General features: G+C 44.5%; 2 protein-coding genes across 8 annotated transcripts in view; both read left to right on the forward strand.

Moving 5' to 3' along the window:
• Unc13b (unc-13 homolog B) overlaps positions 1 to 17,919 on the forward strand; it is a 207,763-nt gene extending 189,844 nt beyond the window's left edge. For 3 of the 7 annotated variants that reach the window (XM_051187633.1, XM_051187638.1, XM_051187636.1), the window contains 18 exons: positions 424 to 513; positions 1,090 to 1,218; positions 5,380 to 5,507; positions 6,145 to 6,230; positions 9,881 to 10,007; positions 10,163 to 10,259; positions 10,465 to 10,608; positions 11,058 to 11,135; positions 11,603 to 11,680; positions 12,121 to 12,209; positions 12,427 to 12,579; positions 12,696 to 12,819; positions 12,916 to 12,972; positions 13,132 to 13,212; positions 13,743 to 13,890; positions 15,834 to 15,926; positions 16,076 to 16,235; positions 16,399 to 17,919. In XM_051187633.1, coding sequence (XP_051043590.1) covers positions 424 to 513; positions 1,090 to 1,218; positions 5,380 to 5,507; positions 6,145 to 6,230; positions 9,881 to 10,007; positions 10,163 to 10,259; positions 10,465 to 10,608; positions 11,058 to 11,135; positions 11,603 to 11,680; positions 12,121 to 12,209; positions 12,427 to 12,579; positions 12,696 to 12,819; positions 12,916 to 12,972; positions 13,132 to 13,212; positions 13,743 to 13,890; positions 15,834 to 15,926; positions 16,076 to 16,235; positions 16,399 to 16,684 — 2,148 coding nt within the window. In that variant the 3' untranslated portion in view covers positions 16,685 to 17,919. Of the gene's footprint in view, positions 1 to 423; positions 514 to 1,089; positions 1,219 to 5,379; positions 5,508 to 6,144; positions 6,231 to 9,880; positions 10,008 to 10,162; positions 10,260 to 10,464; positions 10,609 to 11,057; positions 11,136 to 11,602; positions 11,681 to 12,120; positions 12,210 to 12,426; positions 12,580 to 12,695; positions 12,820 to 12,915; positions 12,973 to 13,131; positions 13,213 to 13,742; positions 13,891 to 15,230; positions 15,288 to 15,833; positions 15,927 to 16,075; positions 16,236 to 16,398 lie in introns of all 7 variants that reach the window. The other 4 variants (XM_051187635.1, XM_051187637.1, XM_051187639.1 and 1 more) reach the window with 3 other exon arrangements.
• Positions 17,920 to 19,578: 1,659 nt separating this feature from the next.
• LOC127224569 (phospholipid-transporting ATPase FetA) overlaps positions 19,579 to 23,568 on the forward strand; it is a 120,696-nt gene continuing 116,706 nt past the window's right edge. The window contains exon 1 of the mRNA XM_051187610.1: positions 19,579 to 19,614. Within this exon, the coding sequence (XP_051043567.1) occupies positions 19,579 to 19,614 (36 nt within the window). The remainder of the gene's footprint in view (positions 19,615 to 23,568) is intronic.

Below are 23,568 nucleotides of genomic sequence, written 5' to 3' on the forward strand. Positions count from 1 at the left end.
CACTAGCCGAGTAGGGTAGACTGAAAGTACAGGTTCTGGATCTCAGTTTGGTCTGTAGTGCGACTTCACTTATATTCATGATATACACTTAGATTGTAGTTTCTGAAGTACTCATTGGGTGAAAGAATCTTCATCCAGGAAGAGAGAAAGAGATGGGGGCAGAGGGTACTTGTATCTGTGTTCATCTGAACAAATGCTTGCACACTCATGGAAAGCAGGTTTGGGGAAGAAGTGTGGCCTTGTGAGCTGTAAAATACTCATTTTGGCACCAGACAAAGACCTTTCTGCATCGGTAGGGAAGAAAAAAGGAGTCCAGTAAATCCCAGTGGGCAGCAGTTAGGCAAACTTGTAGTTTCATTACTTTTGATAGTGAATGTTTTGTGTTCCTCTGTTCTTTCTTAACATTTGCTCAATTTGTAACAGAATAACTTCCCTGCTGGGAGCCCAGAGCGACTTCAGGATTTAAAGTCTACAGTGGATTTGCTGACCAGCATTACTTTCTTCAGGATGAAGGTAAGGTCCAACAGAGCTGGCCAGTGCTGGGCTGAGGATTTGGCCATGGAAAGCTGGAGAGCAATAGTCATTGAACAATCTGAGGCTACGGGATTCATCCAGACACGCCAGTTCCCTGGGTTACTTCTAAGAGTGTGTAATCCATAGATCAGTGAGAAAGAATTGGGTTCTCCCCATCAGCCACCCCACTGCATCACCATAGGGTGTCTCCACTAGTTTCCTAAGGGAAGAGAGGCTTATTTTAGATCGCAGTTTCGGGGAACAGTCCATCGTGGTAGGGGAGGCATGAACGGGGCAGATGCTTAGTCCAGGACAGTAGGAACTTGCTTCTGCTTCTCACATCTGTGTCCTGGAGGTTTCACAGCCTCCCAAAGGGGTACCTCCAGCTGGAGACTAAAGTGTTCAAAACATGAACCCTTGGGGGATATTTTCCATTCAAACCACGATGCCAGGCAAGATCTGAAGACCCAGAAAAGGTGAAATGAATCTAGAGTAGATTTGCAGCAATGATGGGAGGGTGTCCCACCTAGGTGAGCAGGGGCCTGGACCTGTAATCCTTCTGTTGTTAACTGGCAGGTGCAAGAGCTTCAGAGCCCCCCACGGGCCAGCCAGGTGGTAAAGGATTGTGTGAAAGCCTGCTTGAACTCTACATATGAATATATCTTCAACAACTGCCATGACCTCTACAGTCGCCAGTACCAGCTGGTAAGAGGTTTGGGGATTAGTGCAGTCAGCTGTCAGTAGTTCTTGGGAGCCTCAGTTTTCGTTACTAGAAATTCATGGTGGAATTGACAAAGGACCCTTAACAAAATGTCACATACACATGCCCAAGTTGAACAGAAATGACTGTGATAAGTTTTTGCTTTGAGCAGTTTGGTAGCTCAATTTGAGCAGAATTCTTAGGCCATCCATCCGAGTGTCTTTCCTTTACCCTAACTGTCTCAAGGTTAATTCTGATAAGGTATTTTTGGACCCATGTAAGTTCTGTTCTGCTTTCCTCTAAGACTATACCCGCATCTGAGCTCCTGGTACAAAAGTTTAGCTTTTCCCTTAGTGACTCATTCTGGTCTTCTGAGATTACATTCACTGACTGACTCTCAAGGCTGAGCCTAACCTCCTGTGGACCTGAACCACTTCACCTGTTTTAGGCTATCATTCTAACTCAATACTTGGAAACTTAGTTCTTTTTCCTTAAAATTTTTTATTCCATTTATTTATTTTGTGTGTGAATGAGTGTACACATATACACATGGAGTCAGAGGAATGCTTGTAGGAATTGCCTCTCTCTTTCTACCATGTTAATTCTAGGTATCGAACTCAGCCCATTGAACTTGGTGACAGGTATCATACCTTTACCTGCTGAGCCACTTCTCCAGACCCATCTTTCTAGATACTTCCAACCATATCTCTCCTCTATCACCCATTTAAAAGCCAAGACTTCTTTTTAGTTCTAATAACTCATTTACAATTTATGTCTTAAAAATGTCCTGCTAACTATGCTTTTGCAGATTCACTTTCCTTCAGTGTAATAAACACACCCAGTCCAAAAAAGTGCACACATACCTGTGTGTGTATAATATACTATATGTATGTATTTATGTATGTATATTTATGTAAAATGTTCCAAGCCAGGTCTGAGAAAAGCCTCAAAAACTCCCCAGTCTAATATTCAATCTTCAATCAATGTGGCCTGTTAGAAGTGTTTTGAGAACCAGGTGTGGTGCACACTTTTAATCCCAGAACTCAGGAAGCAGCAGCAGGCAGATCTCTGTGAGTTTAAGGCCAGCCTAGCCTACAAAGCAAGTGCCAGGACAACCAGAGCTATACATAGAGAAGCCCTGTTTCAAAAAACAAAAAAAGTGTTTTGAGTAAAGGGATGCCAAGGAGGAAGAATTTAGTCTTGGATCAACAGTGGGAGAAACAATATAAAAGAAGGGATACCGATCTTAAAAGGCAGTAGAACCAAATGATGTAAATCTATTGAACATCCATCTTTCAGTGAATGTATCCATCTGTAATGCTTCCTCAGAGGACCTCAGTACAGATCTAAGACAGTGGTTCTCAATCTGTGAATGGATACCACTTTGTCAGTCAAAACTCTTTCACGGGAGTTGCCTAATTGGAGATCACAGATATTTACAGTATGATTCAGAACAGTAGCAAAATTACAGTTATGAAGTAGCAATGAAAATAATTACATGGTTGGGGGTCATCACATCATGAGGAACTGTATTAAAGAGTTGCAGCATTGGGAAGGTTAAGAACCACTGACCTAAGATAATTTTTCCTGCTGCCTTTTCTCATTCTAAATGTTCTTTCAGCCATATATTTAAGGCTTTCCTCTTTAAAGGCTTTATAAAACTTTCTACTGGTTCTGATGTCCCTGGGAGGTTTTCCTGGAGCCTTTGTTTAGCTTGGTGCTTTCTGAGCTCCTCTGTCATTCATCTTCAGATTCTCTTTTGTTAGGGAAAGATACTGTTCTCAGCTTTTATCTTTCAACCATGAAGATGTTTTAATACTTGATCTCTCTGCCCCAGCACAATAAGACTCTGAAGGCCTACAAATTCTTCATGGACTTGGCTGTAACCTTTTTATTTTGCTGTCTAATTTTTGCTTTCTCTTAATCTCATTTTCATGAAGCAATGTATACATTTGAGTAAACCATTGGGATTGTTGTTTATTTTTAGCTTATTTTGGTTTAATACTTCCATCTACTTGTCTTTAGTCGTAGGATCATTTATCCACCCATTCACTTAACACAAAATGGAGTACTAGATATATAAAGTCAAATAAAACACATTTCTCTGCCTTGGAGGAAATTATTGTTTGATAGAAATTAATGAAAGTTATTGCATTTATCATTATTTTTGTTTTATTACCTTTTATTATGATATTAGATATCTGGTATACTAATAGCAGAAGTATATAGACTATGTTCCAGGAGCTTAGGGGAGAGGCATCTAACCAAGCCAGGAGCATCACAGACAACTTCACAGAAGTAAAGTTCAACCTATATTTTGAGGAAGGGATAGAAATGATATCAAGAAAGGAGCTGAAGGGAAGAGAAGGGGGAAATAGAGTATTTAGAGGCACAGAATTGTGCCTGAGTATGTTAATTTAAGGAAACATAAACAGTTTTTATTCTGGTGTTTATAACCTTAAACTCTGGAGTTTAGCTAATGTGAACTAGCTTTGCTGCTTAGCTCTGTGACAATGAGCAAATCATAGACCCTCACTGTCCTTCAGTCTCCTTGTCCAAAATGAGATGATAGTAACGTGCGCTCAAGAGTCCTCAAGAAGATGGAATGAGATAGTGTGTACAAAGCTTTTAGCATCCTGCCAGGCACCAGAGTAAGTAGTGATCATAATGCAGTTCAACCCAAGAGAACGGGGTTGACATTAAGTAGAGAAAGAAAGGGGCACTCTGAAGGACGTGGTGTCAGTGGAGTCCAAACTTAATGGAAGGCCATGGAAGAGCTTTAAGCAGAAGGGTCATACTCTGAGATTTTCTTTATAGAGAAATCACTGACAGCTCACTGTGGACATAGTGTGCTGAAGCTCAAAGGCCAAGGATGTCTTCTGAATGACTCTTTGCTGGGATAGTGGTAGAAAAACTAAAACACAAAGATGCATATAAGTGAAATTGAAGGAGAATCAATAGGATATAGACTGTGTCCTGTTTTCTACTAACTTCTTGTTGATGCAGGCTCACTAGGGGATTTTGGAGACTGCAGTGACATGTAGTATCCACATAAAAGTTCCATCCCTGTCCTGGGCAGCTCTGCCTTTGCCTTTGTTCCTATGAGAGAGATCATCCATTCCAGTATCTGTAGTGATCATAACTTATCCTTGTCTGTGTCCAAATGTGAGTGGCTCTTCCTTTCCTGAGATCCATTGTTGTATTCCTTTGTTTTCTTCTAAGCAAATTCCCTTCTTGTCCAGCTAGGCAATTAGCTCTCCAGGAGCATTTCTTCCAGCTAATAATAGCCTTCAAAGAATCCAAAGGGGACCTGCTCCATTGAAAGTTAGGTCAAACAGGTTCTTTCTGTTGAGTAGTTAAGCTTCCTACTCTACTTTAGGAAACTTCTCAGAAATGGGGCATGTGTGCGTGGCATCTGAAGTGTAGGATCTGAATAGGGACATCTGGAACAAGGTTGCCTGGAGGTGTGTTGTTGGAGGTTCTGTTCTGCCTGGTCCTGCTGCTCTTCAGCCCCAAATAAGCACACAGAGACCTATATTAAATGTAAACTGTTTGGCCAATGGCTTAGGCTTTCTTACTGGCTAGCTCCTTCTTAATTATTAACCCATTTCTATTAATCTAATTATTTCCACATGGTTTTATCTTACCGGAGAAGGGTCCAGCATCCTATTTTCCCAACAGCTACATGGCATCCCCCAGCGGCTCCTCTCTGCATCCTCTCCCCAGAATTCTCCTTGTTTGGTAGCCCTGCCTGGCTACTGGCCAATCAGTGTTTTATTCATCAACCAATAAGAGAAACATATATATAGAAGGATATCCCCCATCAGAGGTGGGCAAATCTTACAGAACCAGACCTACTTGAATGAGGCTTGAGGATGCGCATGACAGGCAGTCACCTGTTCATGATAAATAAAAGAGGGAGAAAGGTACCTTTATGTCTCTTAGATTGTTCAAGCTTACCAGAACAGTGTCCCAGAGCTAAGAATAGCAATTCTCGGTGGTTAAAGGATCTCCCAGTAGTCATCCCTCTTTGGAGCATAGGCAGACGTTTGGAAGATATGTCCAACTTTAAAATAATAGGCATGGAGAAGGGAAAAGAAAATGGAAGAGTCGTTTCAATTCTGTGACTATCTCCCTTTCTATACTCCCCTGTTCCTCGGAATAAGAAGCAGGAGCAGCCACTGGAGGAACCAGGGCCCAGCATTCGGAACCTGGATTTCTGGCCCAAACTTATTACACTCATTGTGTCAATCATAGAAGAGGATAAGAACTCCTATACACCTGTTCTAAACCAGTGAGTATCATTCTACTGGCTCTGTCTGATTGATGATTGGTCTGTCCATCTGTCTAACAGCCTCTTTCTTTCCTATCTCTATATGTTTGCAGTGCCACTTCTTCCAACTGTCCGTCCATATGTCCCTCTGTCCCTTGTATCTGTCTGAGTAACTGTTTCTGGAGACAGGTGTGGAAACATAAGGGGGGGGGCCTATCCAGAATGGGATAGCCTTCCTAGAGAGAAAGGCTTCTGGGACTGTGACTGCTGGGGGAGTCCAAGGGGAATCTGGAGACTATGTGTGCATGTGCCTGTCCATAGTGAATAAAGCTGGCTTTCTTATGGCTCATCCCTGCTCTTTCTCCTCTAGCTTATCTATCCTGGGCCTATCCTCCTGCCTCAATCTCCTCAGGGAGGCAGTGCCTTTTTATCTTTCCTTCTGGGCATTCTGTCCTCTGGGCTCATCTTAACTAATAGGGTCCCCTTCGCTTTCATGTATACTATCACTGGTCCCTGGGCCCCTTTTCTCCAGACTAGGCCTAATCCTGTTCCTAGGACTCTCCTCTCTTCATTATGTCTTGTAAGAACTAGGTACCTTGGGATAAATAAACTCAAATAGCTCTTGTCTTGATGCTTACTGTTTTTTTCTATCCCTCAGGTTTCCTCAGGAGCTGAATGTAGGAAAAGTCAGTGCAGAAGTGATGTGGCATCTGTTTGCTCAAGACATGAAATATGCATTGGAGGGTAAGGGTCTGCCAGGCTCCACCCACCTCATAAGTTATCTCTTTCCTTTCCTAGACTACTTCAAGTTCTAGTTAAACACTGCAGTAAGAAACTAGAGGGCTTCTAGCCATAGTGGCAGATAAGCTATAAGAGACATTGGATGGATAAAGGTGTAGCCAAAAGAAATAAGGAAAATGGGTATGCAGGTGTAGATTTCTCCTTCCAGCTTTATAACAAATGCTGATCTAAGACCTTTCCAGCCCAGAGAACAGCTTCACTCATGGTGAATGTTCCAGAATGGTGGCTCGCTTCCCAGAGAATGGTCTTATTATTAGACTTACCTTTACAGTTTTGAAGAGTAAGAGAAGCTTAAACATACAGGAATATCATTATTTACTTACACTTATTGACCTGGCCTTTTTTTTAAGACCTTCTCAGAAATCTATTTTCCTCACTCTCATAACACAGAGCCACTGATAAGTTATTATTCACTTTATTCATTCTGCTTATTCTTTTTCCATTTCTCACCTTTACAAAGATATCACGTTCTGTCTATGTCATACTCTCTCATCTGTACCCATCTGTGCTCACCAATTTAGCTGCCTTTCCTATCTGTTTGTATATGTTAGTCTGGCTCCTCAGTCTGTGAAAGTGGATCTAGAAGGAAATGGAGCCATCTGGGACAGTCTCAAAGCAGAGTTTGCATTTCTTGCTTGGGTGGAGTGAAGACATGGATCACTCTCAGACTCTTAAATTTATGAGGGTTAGAATTGGTGATTCTTAAGGTTAAAAGACAACTTCAAAGGTCTGTGCTAAGTTGTTACAACCAAAACACATGTGTAATTTACATTGTGCATTTCATCTTTCTGGATTGTAGTCCACACACTGGTTAAAAGGCTTTTAAAGGTTTTGCCTTATGTCCCTACCTTGGTGAGACAGCACTCACCAAGCCTTGTGGGAAGTTAAGTGTCAGTTCTTGAAGAACATATATGGTGCACTTAGTATTAAAAAGTAAATACCTTTGAAAAATGAACCAACTCATATTCTGTTCTGTTTCATTTGGAGGTGTTAAGACAGCTAGAGGTGGAAAGAAACAAGTTACTTAGACACAGTATTCCATCAGATCCCTACAGACATTACCAGAATTAGAGAGATTTCAGAGAGGTCAAGTTGAAAGAACTGTCTAAGAATGAAGGATGGAAGAAAGAAAACAAGTCTGGGGAGATGGCTCAGTGGGAAAACGTTCTACCTACCCAATTCTAACGACTTCAGTTCTACCCCCAGAACACATATAGAAAGCTGGATGCAGGCCAAACATGGTAGAACACACCTTTAATCCAAGCATTCAGGAGTCAGTGGCAAGAGGATCTTTCTGAGTTTGAGATCAGCCTGGTCTATGTAGCAAATTCCAAGCCAACCACCACTATATAGAGAGACCCTGTTTAGGGGGTCGGGAGCAGACAGATGCAGCAAGCTGGCTAGCCTGGAGTTACTGCACCTGAACAGAAACATCAGAGAAACCCTGCTTGAACATGTGAAGGCAAGACTCACGCAGAAGTGCCTCTAACCCCACATGTGGAACAAACACAGTAGATAAGGAAAGATAAATAAATATTGTAATACCCAAGTTAAGGAAGGTATGGAAAAATTATTGCCCCTCCTGTTAAATTAACCCCAATTCTACAACAAAAAAAAAAAACAATATAAATATATATAAATATAAATAAAAAAAAAAAAAAACATACTACTTGTTCATGTGTCAGTGGGTGCACGTGTGGATTAGTATGTATATGTACAGTGCTTAGAAGACAATCTCCAGACTCAGTCCTTAGGTGTCAAGGCACTTTTTGTTTGAGACAGTCTCTCATTGACTTGGAACTTCACCGAGTAGGATAGGCTGACTTTCAGGAGTCTACCTATTTCTACCTCCCATCTACCCTCACCTCCCATCTTGCCATTATGCTGTTTTTTATTTAGGTTTTGGAATCTGAACTCAGGTGCTCATGCTAATGAACCAAGCACTTTACCAACTGAGCTGTTTTCCCAGTGCTCTCTTGCAGTCTTGCTGGAGCATTAACTCTTTGGGTCTTCTTAAAATAAAATGAACCCAATGTTTGAACAGTCATCTACTTAGTGTTTATGTACTTAAGTTAATGTTTGGTGTAGAAATTGGGGCCTGATACCAAAGGACACATACTGGATTGTCAGAGAATGTAAGAATTATATGCAAATACAGAAACTCAAAGGTCCTGAAATGAACAAAAGAATGTTCAAGGATCACCAGGAAGCCCTATCCCCATGTACAGTGGGCTGTTGAACAAGCACTAAGGGGGAGGATGCAGCTGTCATTCTATGTTTCAAGGTCAGGGACTGGTTCAAGGGCATAGAGAATGGGGTAGAAAAGAGGGTCTCTTTGGTGTCCCTGATTTTCCTACTCTTTGTTGCTCATTGGCATCTCTGCTTTGTCACAAGCAACTACTATCATTCGTATTCGAAAAGTCCTCTTTGCCGTTGGTAAGAACTTTTGGTTGTCCCATTGCCTCTAGTGTTATACCCTTCCTTCTCCTGCTCACTGCTTCTTAGAAGAGATAGCAAATGCAGCTTTGGATTACAATTGTCCTACAGCTCCAGAAGGTGAAAGTTCAGGACCTGAAGCCTTTCCAGGCTTTGGCCCAGGCTTCTCTTTCCCTTTTGAGTATCTCCTGCACTAGTCACTAGAACCAGTGTCCCAGGCTAGATGTTCTGCTTTGACTTGGAGGAGCAACACGTATGCTACCTCAAAGCTGAGCATTGACATCTCCAAGGATACCAGCTGCTCCTTTTCTCTTGCTTAATTTCTCCTTCTTTATGACCTTTTTATTGGCACACATTGATTTTTATTCAAAATAATATTCCAGCTATAAAGAGTAGGTATGATTATACTGTGTGGGTGTAATGAGTGCTTTAGACTCTCGGTCAGTCATGAGTGATCTTCATCCTAGATTGAGATTCGCTACTTAACCCATCAGATCCATAATAGTCTTATTTCCTATAGCACAGTGGCCTGATCTATGTTTCCATAGCTTCCAAACAGATGATCCTTATTTGTATATTTCCCTGAGAGCTCATTTTCTTTGTTTCAGCTCTTCTTGGGAGCCCTTCACTTTACCTCAGGATTCTGTCATAACATGGCTGTTCTACAGTCTTTCTGTTTAGATTTCTCTGTTTCTAGAAGTTCACATTGACATTCATGCCATGTACAACTTAATATCTCTTCATTTAAGCCTATTTGATAGAAGAGCTTAGTTACAAAGATTGAAAACAAACAAACACTAGAAAACAATTGTCTTTCCTTCCCCTCAGCCCCAATCCCCTAGCAATCTACACTAGTTATCATTAGCACCCTTTCTTTTCTTCACCAGAGCCCAGAGATTTTGCTTTGTGCTTCCAGAAGTTAGAGCAAGGAGACTATAGACTTTACTTGACTTAGCCTCTGTAAGGGAAGATTTGGGCCAGGCTCTTGGAGAATGGCTGAGAGGGGCACTAGTGGAGTTGGAAGGTAGATGTAAGACTTGTGAGTTCCCTGTCCTCTGAGCTATCTGGCAGAGCCACCTGTGTAGACCTACTGCCTTAGGAAATCCAGGAACTATGGCTCCCGCTGAAACTTGACCCAGTGTCTCTGCCTTCACTAGAACATGAGAAAGACCGGCTGTGTAAGAGTGCTGACTACATGAACCTGCACTTCAAGGTGAAATGGCTCCACAATGAATATGTGCGGGACCTGCCTGCCCTCCAGGGGCAGGTGCCTGAGTACCCAGCGTGAGTGTGGGGGCAACAAAGAGGAGGGGATGGGGTTTTCTGAATGAGTAAGGGTAGTATTCTACATTCAGTACAGTAAGCCAGGTCAATGCCCTGCCTTCTAGAAGATTCCATCTGGAAGAGCTTCAGTCCCTAGTTTTCCTGTTTTAATACAGGTGGTTTGAGCAGTTTGTGCTACAGTGGCTAGATGAGAATGAAGATGTGTCCCTGGAATTCCTGCGTGGGGCCCTGGAACGAGATAAGAAGGATGGAGTAAGTTGGGGACTTTGGCTTCATGGTGGTTCCTCCATATCTCAGCATTTAGCTGTTGGCTGGACACTTTTTACTTCTGCTTGTCTGAGCTGCCCCATCCTGTAGAATCTGCAGGAAAGCCATGGAGAGCACAGCGCCACCTCTGTTAGGCAGAGCTTTCATACCCTAAAGCTAAAGATGGTCACCCCATGTGTGGTCTTCTTAGTTCCAACAGACGTCAGAGCATGCACTCTTTTCCTGTTCTGTGGTGGACGTCTTTACGCAACTCAATCAGAGCTTTGAGATCATCCGGAAATTGGAATGCCCAGACCCTAGCATCCTTGCCCACTACATGAGGAGGTTTGCTAAGGTAACGACCTAGACCCTTGCCCCTTTACATTACCACAGTCACAGGCCTGACTTCCATCCTCTTCCCTAGTGGCCTTCAGGCGAAGCCTGACATTACCTGCTTGCCCTTTGCTAAGTTCTCTTCAGCAATTGAGAGGGAGTTTTGCTCCTTCCTGTGAGAGTTGTTCTGCACTTTCTTGATATCTTGGGGGTTTGTTTGGGATGTTGCATTTCATATATTTGAGACCTTGTCTTCTATATACCTCTGGCTAGCTTAGAACCCACAATATAGCCCAGGCTGGCTTTGAACCTGCAGCAGTCCTCCTAGCCTCTGCCTCCAGAGTGCTGGGAGTAATATGTGCACCACTGGAGCCAACTCCCTGATGTTACTGTTCTGGGATGAGAAATGGGACTTTGGCAAGGTCTCTGTGAAGACGTTAAGGAGTCTTTCCTTTTCTTCTCTTTCCTCAGACCATTGGGAAGGTGCTGATGCAGTATGCAGACATCTTATCAAAGAACTTCCCAGCCTACTGCACAAAGGAGAAACTGGTAGGGCCAGGCACTAGGGCCCTGAGAGGAAAGAAGTGGAGGACATTTGAATGTGCCTCAGATGTTCTTGACTTCTGGCTCCCTTCCATGCTTTGCTTGACACTCATGCCACAAGATAATGGGAAGTTAGCTAGGAGTGCCTCTGAGCCTCCCTTTGGTACTTTTCCCTCCACTGAACATTTGCTTAGTCTTCTTTTTTTTTTTAATAAAAATGTTCAGATTTGCAGAGTTATAAATAGAAATATCATAAATATCTGTGTAACTACCACCTATCCAAATTTAGGCAGAAATGTTTGCTACTAGTCTTTGTTCAAAGAGAATTGTCTGAATTGGCTTCAGATTTCAGTCTTTAGGGTAAGATCTATACAATGAGGAGTCCCTGTGGCCCTGGAGTAGCATAAGAGTGGGGAACCCTAGAGTGATGTGTGCTATGCTAAAAGTGGCTGAGGAGATGTCTGTTCCCAAAGCCCTGCATCCTGATGAACAACATGCAGCAACTGAGGGTCCAGCTGGAGAAAATGTTTGAGGCCATGGGAGGCAAAGAGGTAAGGCTCAGGGTATGTGGTTACTGTACTTTGTCTAGGTTGAGTTGCAGTATTCTACCCTTTCTCAATTAAGTGTAGGCTAGGTTTTAGCTTCAGATTTAAGGTGGCTTCATTTGAGATAGGCATTGTTGTAAAGTTACAGAAAGGAAAAGTAGCCACTGGGATATGGTACCAACCCAGACAAACAAGCATAGAGGTAGGTTCCTAGGAGGGAGAAACAGGCATGGGGATATGGTCCTAGGAAGGAGAATTAACCATTGTGGTAGGAAGGGAGAACTGGGCTTGGAGTGGGGTGTGGCCCTAGGAGGGAGGAGCAAACATTGGGGTGTGGCCCTAGGAGGGAAGAGCAGGTGTCTGTCCTGGCATGGCCCTAAGAGGAAAATGGTGGTATGCGAGAAAGTGAAAGGCAGCAGTCTGACCTGGCTACCCCATGGATATAGCTGGACTCTGAAGCTTCAGACAGTCTGAAGGAGCTGCAGGTGAAACTGAATACAGTTCTGGATGAGCTCAGCATGGTGTTTGGAAACAGGTCAGTGGTCCCCAAAGTACACAGCCCTTAGAACCAGCTATAGTTCCTGGCCATTCCTAGAACTGCTAGCCATACTCATCCAGCTGCAGATCTTCCTATATTCCTGCATATTGTCCCTCATGGAGACACAGCATAAAGAAATGAGTCTAAATCACCAGTGTTGCTCCAGTGTCGGTGTCGGGGGGCGGGGAGGGCTGCACTGTGAGCGCGTGTGTAGCTTCCAGGTGCGGATTGATGAATGTGTTCGACAAATGGCTGACATCCTGGGTCAAGTTCGGGGCACAGGGAATGCCTCCCCCAACGCCAGAGCCTCAGTGGCTCAGGATGCAGATAGTGTGCTGCGACCTCTCATGGATTTCCTGGATGGCAAGTGAGTATAGCTCTCTGAGAGGAAAAGTAAAGCCGAGGCCATGGGACAGAGGAGCCTCTGGGGGAGCAGGCTTTCCAGACTTAACCCCTAGCCTCGCCTATTGCCTGAATCTGTAGCCTCACGCTCTTCGCCACTGTGTGTGAGAAGACGGTTTTGAAGCGCGTCCTGAAGGAGCTCTGGCGGGTGGTCATGAACACCATGGAACGGGTCATCGTCCTGCCCCCACTCACTGACCAGACAGTAAGAACACCACCCTCCCAGCTGCTCCCCTTGTCTCTTCCCCCTCACTCCCACTCCCTTTGCAACCCTGCTTTTGACTGATGTCTCTCTGCCTAGGGCACCCAGCTTATCTTAACTGCTGCCAAGGAGCTGAGCCAGCTTTCCAAACTCAAGGTTCTTGGGATGTGGGGTCCTCATGAGGCTGCAGGGAGGGTGCCTGGGGGCCTGAAGTGGGGGAGAGAACTATTACTATTGCTATCTATAGGGGGGGTGACTGGTGAGCTGGCCGGTGGGACCATTGCTCTCCTGATACTGCTTTCTCTGGGGTTCCAGGACCACATGGTACGAGAGGAAACACGGAATCTCACTCCAAAGCAGTGCGCCGTCCTTGACCTGGCATTGGACACCATCAAGGTGGAGACTTTCCCCCCTTTTCCAGACAGTCTCCCCATGTACACCCTGACAGACTAGCTGTCAGCCTCTTAGCATTGCACATCCAGAGAACAAGGTCCAGGCAGTGTTAGGGATACAGAGAGAAAGAGAAATGATTCCAAGTCCCAAGACTGGTAAAGGTGATAGCTAGGTCAGGAACATGTGAACTGTGATTGAGGCATTTGGAGGAAAGTATGTCTTATTAAGTTCCCTAAGGTTCAGAGAGGTAAAAAATTGCCTTTGTCTCGTCTCCCTACCTAAAAAATTGCTTCTATCTCATACCTGCCCAACTAGATAGTCCCTTTCTTCAAACAGCTCCTCCAGGAATATGCCCCTTCCTGCTGCTCCTGCCAAGTGCCCAAATGATGCTGAGGGACTGTGGCTGACTCTTTTGTACTTCTGATCATAGTTTGTCAAATGGTCTGTTGTTTCGGGCCTCTTCTGGCTTCTCAAGGACGTCAGGGAGCTACCTCTGTGTGAGGGCATGAAGCAAGTGCTCATTTACCTTTCAGCAATACTTCCACGCAGGAGGCAATGGTCTGAAGAAAACATTCCTGGAGAAGAGCCCCGACCTTCAGTCTCTACGTTACGCCTTGTCTCTGTATACACAGACTACAGACACTCTCATCAAGACGTTTGTGCGCTCACAGACTTCCCAGGGTAAGGGCCCAAGGGTGATGTGTTTCCACCTCCCCTCCCATATACAGTGCCTGTAGAGAATTGGCATTGTTTAGCCCTTGGAGAGGATCCAATTGCTCCTTCAAGCTTGGATTTCAAAATTCAATACTTAACTTCAGTACTTAGCCATGTACATGCCCATACCAGGCTGAAGAATGACAGTCAACAGGGGCTTTGAAAATGTGCCTGGTATTTATTTATTCCTTTTCCTGGACATTTCCTAGCCAGTGCATATTTATTGGGCTCAGCTATACTCTGTCTGGTATTGGGGAAGAAGTAAGAAAATTGAGTGTGGAAGCCTTGACAGGAAATGCTTGGATGCATGCGAAGCCTTATAACTTTACTTGGTGTTCTAGAGAGAAAAAGCAAAGTGCTCCCCATGCCCTATAGCATGGATGAAAAGAAAACTAAAGGAAATCATGGGCAGCTGAAAGGGTGTACATAGAAGAGGCTGTAGGTTCAAGGATGATTTTTTATGCACTGGGGACCAGACAGCTGGGTTGGGGGTGGGGGAAGATTCCCAAATATACTTCCTGTCACCAGCCAGGCTTGTCCAAACTAGAGCACATCTGCAAAGAGAGGCTTGTCCTGGAAAAGCAGGGTCCTTCCAGGAGGCACCTGTAGACATACTTAAAAAAGAAAACTTGGGTAGGCTGCCAGGAGTATGAATCTGATAGCATTGCAAGTGTGGGAGTCTTGATCTTCCTGAGCTGGATGTGAAGTGTAGAGTGCCCGGAAGGGAGACATCTAAGCAGTTAAGACCAGAAGTGACTGAAGATGAGAAAATGGAGGGATATGCAGTACTGCTCCATTCCTTACGGCTGCTCTCAGTTGAGGGTCTAGAGGAGAAAACAAGAGGAACAGGGATGGGTGTGGCTGAAGTGGCCAGGGGGAGATTTTACAGAGCTGGGGACATGTAAGGCCTGTAATATCAGGGAGGCTTAGTTACTCCAGAAAGGCATTGTGATACAGCTGGGTAACTAGCAGAGCTGCACCCCGGAGAGACCACACGTGCATGGTTTTATCTGTTGTCATTCAAGGGCCCAGGAAATCACAGCCTGCCACCCCTCCCTTGTCCCACTGGTCTTAGTTGCTTTTCATGTGTGCCATGATTTAGTTGATCTCCAAATTGAAGTCTAAAGTGGAACACTTGGACACTGACCTTGGCTCTTGGGCTTCTTTCTGCACCTTACCCCGACAGTCTGAGGCTCCTTGGAATGTATTTGAATTCTCATGAATGACTGTAGCTCTGACCTCTAACAACTCTTCTTTCTCTGTTCTACTGCTGCTCATCTCTTGCCTTGCCTGTCCTCCTCGCTCAGTGCATGATGGGAAAGGTATTAGGTTTACTGCTAATGAGGACATTCGGCCAGAAAAGGGTATGTTCTTTCACATTGTGCAGACATGAATCAAACACTGAATCACCCTGTGCACTACCGTGAGATGTGTGCTGGGGATGGTTGACCCAGCTGTCAACTATAGAGTTCAGGAGCTCTATGCCAAATCTTTGGTGATGTATTCATATAGCCCAGGAAGAACTTCTATTCTTGACCTCTGTCTTGTGCCCCGAATTCCCCACCACAAGCTTCTCTTGGCTAGAGCATTAAGAAATATCATAGTCAGGGTAGCACATATCTATAATCTGAGAAATCAAGAGGCTGAAGCATGAGGCTCCCAAGTTGAAGTCCAGCCTGCACTGTATAAGCAGAGAGAAGGAGGGAGAGGGAATTCTCAGTGCATGTTTCAGTAAGAGCTTGCTTAGCGGTATAGTATAGCACACAGCCTCATTCTTTCTCTCCTGTTGTTTCTTTCCCTGTGACTACTGTGGGTGATTCTTCTTGTTTTAGGGTCAGGTGTAAGGGGGGAGCATTCTAAGCCCTTGTTTTACCTGGGATCTAGTTCTCTAATAGGTGATCTGTCCTCAGGGGCTGGTGTGGACGATCCTGTGGGAGAGGTCTCCATTCAGGTGGACTTATTTACACACCCTGGCACTGGGGAGCATAAGGTCACAGTGAAAGGTAAGTGCTCTTGACTTATGGGTTTGGCTTTTCCTTGACCATGGCCTCACTCCTCCCAGTGCTCCATTCCTCTCAAGGGCAACATGACCTAGGGTTCACGAACTGGGAATGCTGGAGGGATTGCTCACAGATCTCCCTTGTTTGGGTAGTGGTAGCAGCCAATGACCTCAAGTGGCAGACAGCGGGTATGTTCCGGCCTTTTGTGGAAGTGACTATGGTTGGCCCACATCAAAGTGATAAGAAGAGGAAGTTCACAACCAAGTCTAAAAGCAACAACTGGACTCCCAAGTACAATGAGACATTCCACTTGTAAGTTACAGAGTAGGAAACCTATGGCTCTGGGATGAGGGAGTGCTGGGTGGTAAGGGTAAAGAGACTGGGAATAGGCCAATGAGTTAGATGTCAAACTTGGGTGAATTCAGCAGAAAATGTTCATTTCTGGCTTTCTATCCTCTACCCTTTTTGCTCATAGCCTCCTGGGAAATGAAGAGGGCCCAGAGGCCTATGAGTTACAGATATGTGTGAAGGACTACTGCTTTGCCCGGGAGGATCGAGTGATAGGACTGGCAGTGATGCCCCTGAGGGACGTGGCAGCCAAGGGCAGCTGTGCCTGCTGGTGCCCATTGGGCCGGAAGATCCACATGGATGAGACAGGCATGACCATTCTCCGGATTCTGTCTCAGAGGAGCAATGACGAGGTAGCTCGAGAGTTCGTGAAGCTCAAGTCGGAGTCTCGTTCCACAGAGGAAGGGAGTTGAACGTCTTTGGCTTATGTGCCATTCAGACAATGCCAACCGTACAGATCAGTCAGGGAGAGTTAGCTGTGTAGCCAGCTTAGAGTCCTTGTAGTCAAAAGGCTGACTCTCCAAGTTAAGGGTGTTCAAGGAGAATCTTGGGCTTGTAAGACTGTGGCTTTTCAGAGAAAAGTCATGAACCCCAGCCAGCAGGTCTGTGGTGCTAGAGGCTGGGCTGTGGAGTTACTTCTTGGAGAGATTCTTCCATAAATAGAGAGGGACAAACATTTCCAAGAATGTCAACTATTCTTGGTAGACAACTGTCCATTCCACCTCCCACTTCTTCCCTTCTCTAAACCACACTTTGTCCAGTTAGATGCTTACATGCTCATCATTAGGAGATGTTTAGAAGGCCTAGAGCTTATACCTGGTTGACTAGTGACATTCCTGAGCTCTAAGGTCCATTTTGGAGATTGGCCGAGTGGGCATGCACAGACTAGAATTCACTGTCACTTGAGCAGTATAGAGAACAAGGCTTGGGAACTGAACAAGATACCTTCTGCAAAAGGAGTTAGCTAATGTCCTTAGCTCAGACTATCTGTCATGAGTCAAAGAAGGTTCACATGGTGCTTTGGAGTCCTGAGCAGAATATTTCTTTGGAATCCAGGCACCAGGGGTCTCACCTGCCAGGAATGTGCTCCCAACTTCCTTCTTATTCCTGTCAGCAAGGAGTGATGCTTAGAACACACACACACAAACACACACATACGCACACGCACACGCACACACACAGTTCTTACAGACTTGAGGGCTAACTAAGGATCCAAGGATATTTTCTTAAGTAGTCCCTGAACAAAGCCAAAAACCATGGGAAACTGTCAGAAAGAGCTGTCCTCACCTATGACCACAACCTTCTGGCTGTCCTTGAAGAAAACACCTAGTCTTTGGCCTTCCTCCTTCTCTTTGGGATCAGCTGCTGTTCCCTGTGGATTGGTCAAGCATAAAGAAGGAGCTTGGACTCTCATTCTTCTGTATGTGCTGGATGGAGGGGGGCCTCAGCACTCACTGGAAGGCCCCCTTCCTCAGAGACATGACTTGGTCCTTGGATTTCCTGATAGTAAATTGCTAAGGACTCAACATTGTTCATAATACATCGGCCAACACAAGAAACAAACCAAGCATTTTTGCTGTTTTTAATTATTATATGTGCCATTGTTACAAAAATTATAGGCTAGACCATAATAAATTATCTTATAGCAGCTTTGGGAGTCTGGAATTCTGTGAAGATGTGGAAAACTGTAAAAATGACTGTCATATTTTATGACAGCTTTTGGATCCACAGCCGCTGGCGATAGCCCCACTCCCCTATCCCACCCTCTCCCTGTTATACACAAGTGGTGGAACCTAAGTGGTTCTGAATGAGCACTGATTCAGGAGTCATTAGGCTGGATCATTTTGATTTTGACTGAGACAACCAGTCTGATAAACAGTCTTGTGACCTAGGAGATCAGCTTCCTGCAAAAGATCCAGAAGGGAAGGAGATGACATGGACCATAGAAAGTAGCCTGTTCTTCCTCCTTCATTGTCTAGTCACTAGGACAACCTCAGCTGTGAAGCAAGGCAGACATCTGCTGAGGAGAGAAACAGAACGTAGCATGGGGCTGAGGCTGTTGTGGACAGCAAAGGTTAGGATTTTCAGCTCTTTTCACGGAAGATAAGCTGTGAAGAAAAACAAAAGTAATGAGTTCTCCTGGAATCAGAAGATGACACAAGAAATGTAGGCCTCACATACTCCTTCAGACTGCTGTTAACACCTTCTACAAGAAACTAGCCCCATATCTGTTGCTTGCTAAACAGATCCTTTCTGTTCGGTTGCCAAGGCATTTTAAAGCTTCTTCCTTCTTCTTCCCCCACTCTTAAAGCAGCCACCTTCTGTCATTTCTGCATCAAAGCTGTCCCCAGGGACTGGGCAAGGGAGCTCACATTTTGACCCCAACAGTTGGGAGGCCATCCTGGCCCACATAGCATGTCTACAGTTAGACCATGTCTACAAATGAAATGCCCCCTTGAATCTATCGGTTTTCTAATCCCACTACACTAGCTGTTAAGGGTCTTGATTGGGTCCATTTTCTCTGCCAGTTAAAGAATTAAAAGGCAGGAAAACAATCTCGACCATGACAGATTGGTAGCTGTAAAGAAAACCCAAACTGGTCAGAACAGGAGCAGACAGATTCAGCAGTTGAAAGGTCTTTTACCAGGAGTGAGGGAACACTCCCATACACACACACACACAAAGAAAGATCCTCTGCGGAGCAGAAGCCCAACTCCCTCTTTCATCTCCATGCTCTCCAGTTAAAAGCTACTCAGTGGTCACTCATGGTTTCTAAGCTTAAACTTAAGACCCTCCAAGAGGACACACCAACTACATCACACACACACACACTCCTACAGCTATCTATCTGAATCATTTGCCTTTAAAGCTCCCTACATGCTTGTGCACTTATGCCCCTCAGTGCCCTTTTACATTCTTGTGTCCTTCTTGGAATGTCAGGCATGCCTTTCCACTGCATTTATCCTGTCACCTCTGGGAAGACAAACACCGGAACCCAACCAACTCTGGGCAGCACTCTGCATTGTTTTTCTGTCTCCCCTCATGAGCCTCATCAGTGTGTGGTCTGCCCCTGGAAGGATCTGAGGAGTTCATCTCTGGCCTCAGCCATCCCAGGGATTTATCAATGTTTCAAAGCCAGAATTTGATCTGCAGGCTGCTTAAACAGTCACCGGGTGGTGGGGTGAGGTCTGCAGAAAGGGGCGTGGCCGGAGACAGGCTCGTGGGAGGGGGCGGTGGGGGGCGGGGCAGGTCCTGCTCTGGGCGGAAGCTGTGCCTTTGTGGCACCTGCGCAGAAAGATGCGTTAAGATGGAGGTTGCTGGAGTAGAAGGCTGTGAGGAGACGGTAAGCAGGGGGCGCCCGAGGAGAAGTTACGACTTCCTTCCCGAGGAGAACATTGCGTGGAGGCCTTATCTTACTTTAACTACCCGGTGCTTATTCATCTTCCTTCCTTGAGAACTATTGTAATAGTTCCTGAGACTGCCGCTCTGTCAGTACTCCTCAAACATACAGGTTTATCCAGTGCTCCCAAAGGAAATGTGTTTGTCCAGATACTTCCAGAGGAATCTTTAGCCCCCAACCCCATCCAGATAACTGCTGAAAGGCACACATTTGCCCAGTTATGCCATAAAGCAGATTAACCCTCCTGTTCTCCAGCTATGTCATATTCCTGTTAACTATGGGAGTTTGTTCGTTTCCCCAAGGCTGTTAAGACTCCCCCGCATTTGCTATCATTCTCTTCCTTTTAATGTCTACCCGGAAGGAATAATTAAACTTTCTACCACCAACAGACTTTCTAATGTAAATATCTAGCTATTTATTTCTTTATCTATCAAAGGAACTACTAACAGAGGCATTGTTGCTTTGAGACAGGATCTTGCTGGATAGCCCTAACTGGCTTGAAACTTACTGTGCATACCAGACTTGCAAGTTGTAGTGATCCCCCTGGCTCAGCATCCTGGCTGCTAGGATTACAAGTATAAATTACCACACCCAGCAGTAACTAGAACTTTTTCAGCCAGCACTTCTGGCTGATACAGGAGAAGCAAGGGTTCAAGACCAGTCTGGGCTACATGAGATCCCTCTCAAACGTAAAAAACAAAACTACTTTTTTTGTTTGTTTTTGTGTTTTGTTTTTGTTTTTTGAGACAGTGTTTCTCTGTGTAATAGCTCTGGCTATCCTGGAACTTGCTTGGTAGACCAGGCTGGCCTCAGATTCACTGAGATCCACCTGCCTCTGCCTCCCAAGTGCTGGGATTAAAAGCATGCGCGGCCACCGCCCAGTTAAAACACAAAACTTTTTTTTTTTTTAAGTTATAAATATACATTTTCAGGTCCTGAAATTTGAAAGATTTGTTAGTTGAGTTCACATTCCCATGAAGCAACTAGTAAAAGCTAAGAAACAACATTAAAATAATCTTAACAGTTCACCACACATTGCACTTCCTGTTTCTCCTCCTGGGCTGTCCATGTAGTAGGCATTTGAATATATGACCCTTGGTTTAGAACTTAGGGCCATTTTCTTAGCTGGTATTTTAGCTCCTAATGAAAACTGAAATCCAAATGTTATGTGTGTTAAAATTAACTGCGGCTCCTGAAATGCTCTGATTGTACCAGAGGTCATCCTGGGAGTTCGAATCCAGGGTGAAGTCCATACCAAAATAGTTTGAGTAAGAGAACTCAAGCAAAATATCTGAAAGAGCCTTGGCTCGTATGAAGAGGACCCATCCATTCACAATTCAGTTTCTCTTTGGTAAGGTAAAGACAAGGTATTTTCTCTCTTGTGGATACCTGGTCACAAAAGGGCCTGACTCTAATATGTCTCTTTACTAAAGTCTCAAATAGTCTGACTCCAGGCAAGGGCCTAGCCCAATGGAAAAAGGATCAGAAGTGCTGTCCCTTTTACTCAAGAACACACAATGATACCTTTTGCTGGGATAATTGTCTTTAGGCTGAGTCTAATCACACACAGAGCAAAGCAACCCTTTACTAGTAGCTATATTAAGAATTTATACCAAAATCTATGTATAGAAATACAATGTTAAATAATACTACAATAGGATGGGTTGATAGGGTTATTTTTAATTATTTTAAATATATATATGTATATATATATATATAAATATGTTTTGACTACATGTTTGTACACCACATGTGTGGGTGCCCTTGGAGGACAGAATGAAAGACCTGCAGAATGCATGGGCCCTCACGCCCCTACTCAGGAAAGGCGCCCCCCCCCCAAATCACTCACGAGAAGTGGTCTTGATGCAAAAGCATGAGGTCTTTTATATTCCAGTGCACTGGGGTCCACTCCACATGGAGGTAGAGAGGACTGGGAACCCCACAGGATTTAGACAGCTTTTATAGGGTTACAACAAAGCCCTCGCATCATAAACCAATCATCTCATAGCATCCAGAGCGGACCAGTCAGTTTGAACTATCCAAGCTCACGCTTAGCCCAGGAAGTCTGCTTTCGCTAGGGCTTCTGGGTGGTGTGACAAGGCTCATTTCCTGTGTTCACTCACTCACAGGTGCAGTCATAAACAGTCAAGAATATGACCTTTTTGCCTATTCACTGCTAGGGGGCAGGGTCTAGGGAGAGTTAGGCTAAATTTTTCCATCCTTACAAGAAGAGAGCATCAGATCCCCTGGGACTTGAGTTAGTGACAGATGTGAGCTGCCATGTGGGTGCTGGGAATCCAACACCACTGGAAGAGCAGCCAGTGAGTGCTCTTAACCACTGAGCCATCTTTCCAGCCCCTTCATACAGGTTAGAAGACCTGAACTAGTGGATTTTTAAGGACACAGCAAATGTGTGAGATGCCCATTCACTATGAATATTACCCTCATGACCTTCCCAGACCCAGAAGCAAAAGAGCAAAGTTTAGAAAGCAACATAAAATGCAAAGATGGTATTGAAGCAGAAATCAGAAGACATGAACATGGGTCTCTGAGGCATACTGTTGAGGAGTCTGGTCTTTACACAACAGTTAGCTGCAGTTGTTATTTGGACTAGTAATTCCTTCCATATCTAACTCTGGCGGGTTGGAATGGGCTCACATACATAAGAGCCCTTTGAAAACTATGTTTTCTCTATGTAAATAAAGAAGTCTTATGCAGGATCCTCTGGGCTCTGATAAATTAACTTTTAAGGAATTTGTCTTGCTTAGTCTCAGGTCCAAAAAAAAAAAAAAAATATTTGTTGAGAAATAAGAGACAAATAGCCCTTATAAACTTAGGGATGGTCATCAGCATGTTAATTACCTACTAAGTATGTAGTGCAGACTCCACACCATATTGAAGCGGTAGGAAGAACCTAACTTCTAGACTTAACTTTGCTACCGAGTAACTGTGAAAACGACTGTGTGTCAGCCCAGGTAGCCTTATTTGTGAAATAAGGAGGTAAGGTGACCTCGGATATTCTTTCCTGTTGAGCTTCCCTAGCTTAATGGATGTGTTGCTTTCCTAGGATGTCCCTAGTGAAAAAGCTGAACAGTCAGAGACCTGTAAGGACAAGTACCAAAGTCACACTAGATTCAGCACAACAGTAGTTAACAGAGTTAACCCTGTTCAGTAGTCCTTCATGTATGGATATGTGCACCTGAGTGCCAGTGCCCACTGAACCAAAGGTGTCAGATGCCTCTGGAGCTGGAGTACAGGCTGTTGTGAGCTGCCTGTTGTAGGCGCTGGGACTCAAACTCTGACCATGTCAGAGCAGCCAGTGCTCCTAACCAATGTGCCATCTCTCCAGCCCCCGTATATTATCTTCCTAATGTAGCAGTCAGAGTTTTGGCAAAAAGACAGTTGATATAGTCATAGAGATAGTTATAAAGGGACGAGCAAGAAGTGAACACAAGAGGAATAGCAACAGAAACGAGTAGCTCTAAGGCTGAAGGGGATAAAAGGAAAGAACTGTTTATACTAGAGCTACAGCTCTGGGAGAAGGGGCTTCCAGACAAGTGGTAAGAAGCCACTGCAGAAACTTGAGCAAGGTGCAGAGAAACAAATGCCCTGATGTTTCCTGTGTCTCTCAGCTGCCAGCTAGTACTTTTCATTGGTAACACCTTCACGACAGTCTAGAATCCAGAGAGTATGAGGGATATAGTCAGCTTCCCAGACCAGCACAGACGAGTTGGAGGATGGGAGAGGAAATCTTCAACATTTTCTCCAGGAACAAATTGCCATTATAGATGCTTTCCATATAGTGCAGCATCCCTTGAGTTAAGATACCGTAGGTTCAGTCTCCTTCTCTGTGTGAAGATGCCAATGCCTTTGGAGAGTGATTGTGAAGATTCTGTG

The sequence above is a fragment of the Phodopus roborovskii genome, unplaced genomic scaffold (assembly GCF_943737965.1).
Source record: "Phodopus roborovskii unplaced genomic scaffold, PHOROB, whole genome shotgun sequence".
Taxonomy (NCBI): domain Eukaryota; kingdom Metazoa; phylum Chordata; class Mammalia; order Rodentia; family Cricetidae; genus Phodopus; species Phodopus roborovskii.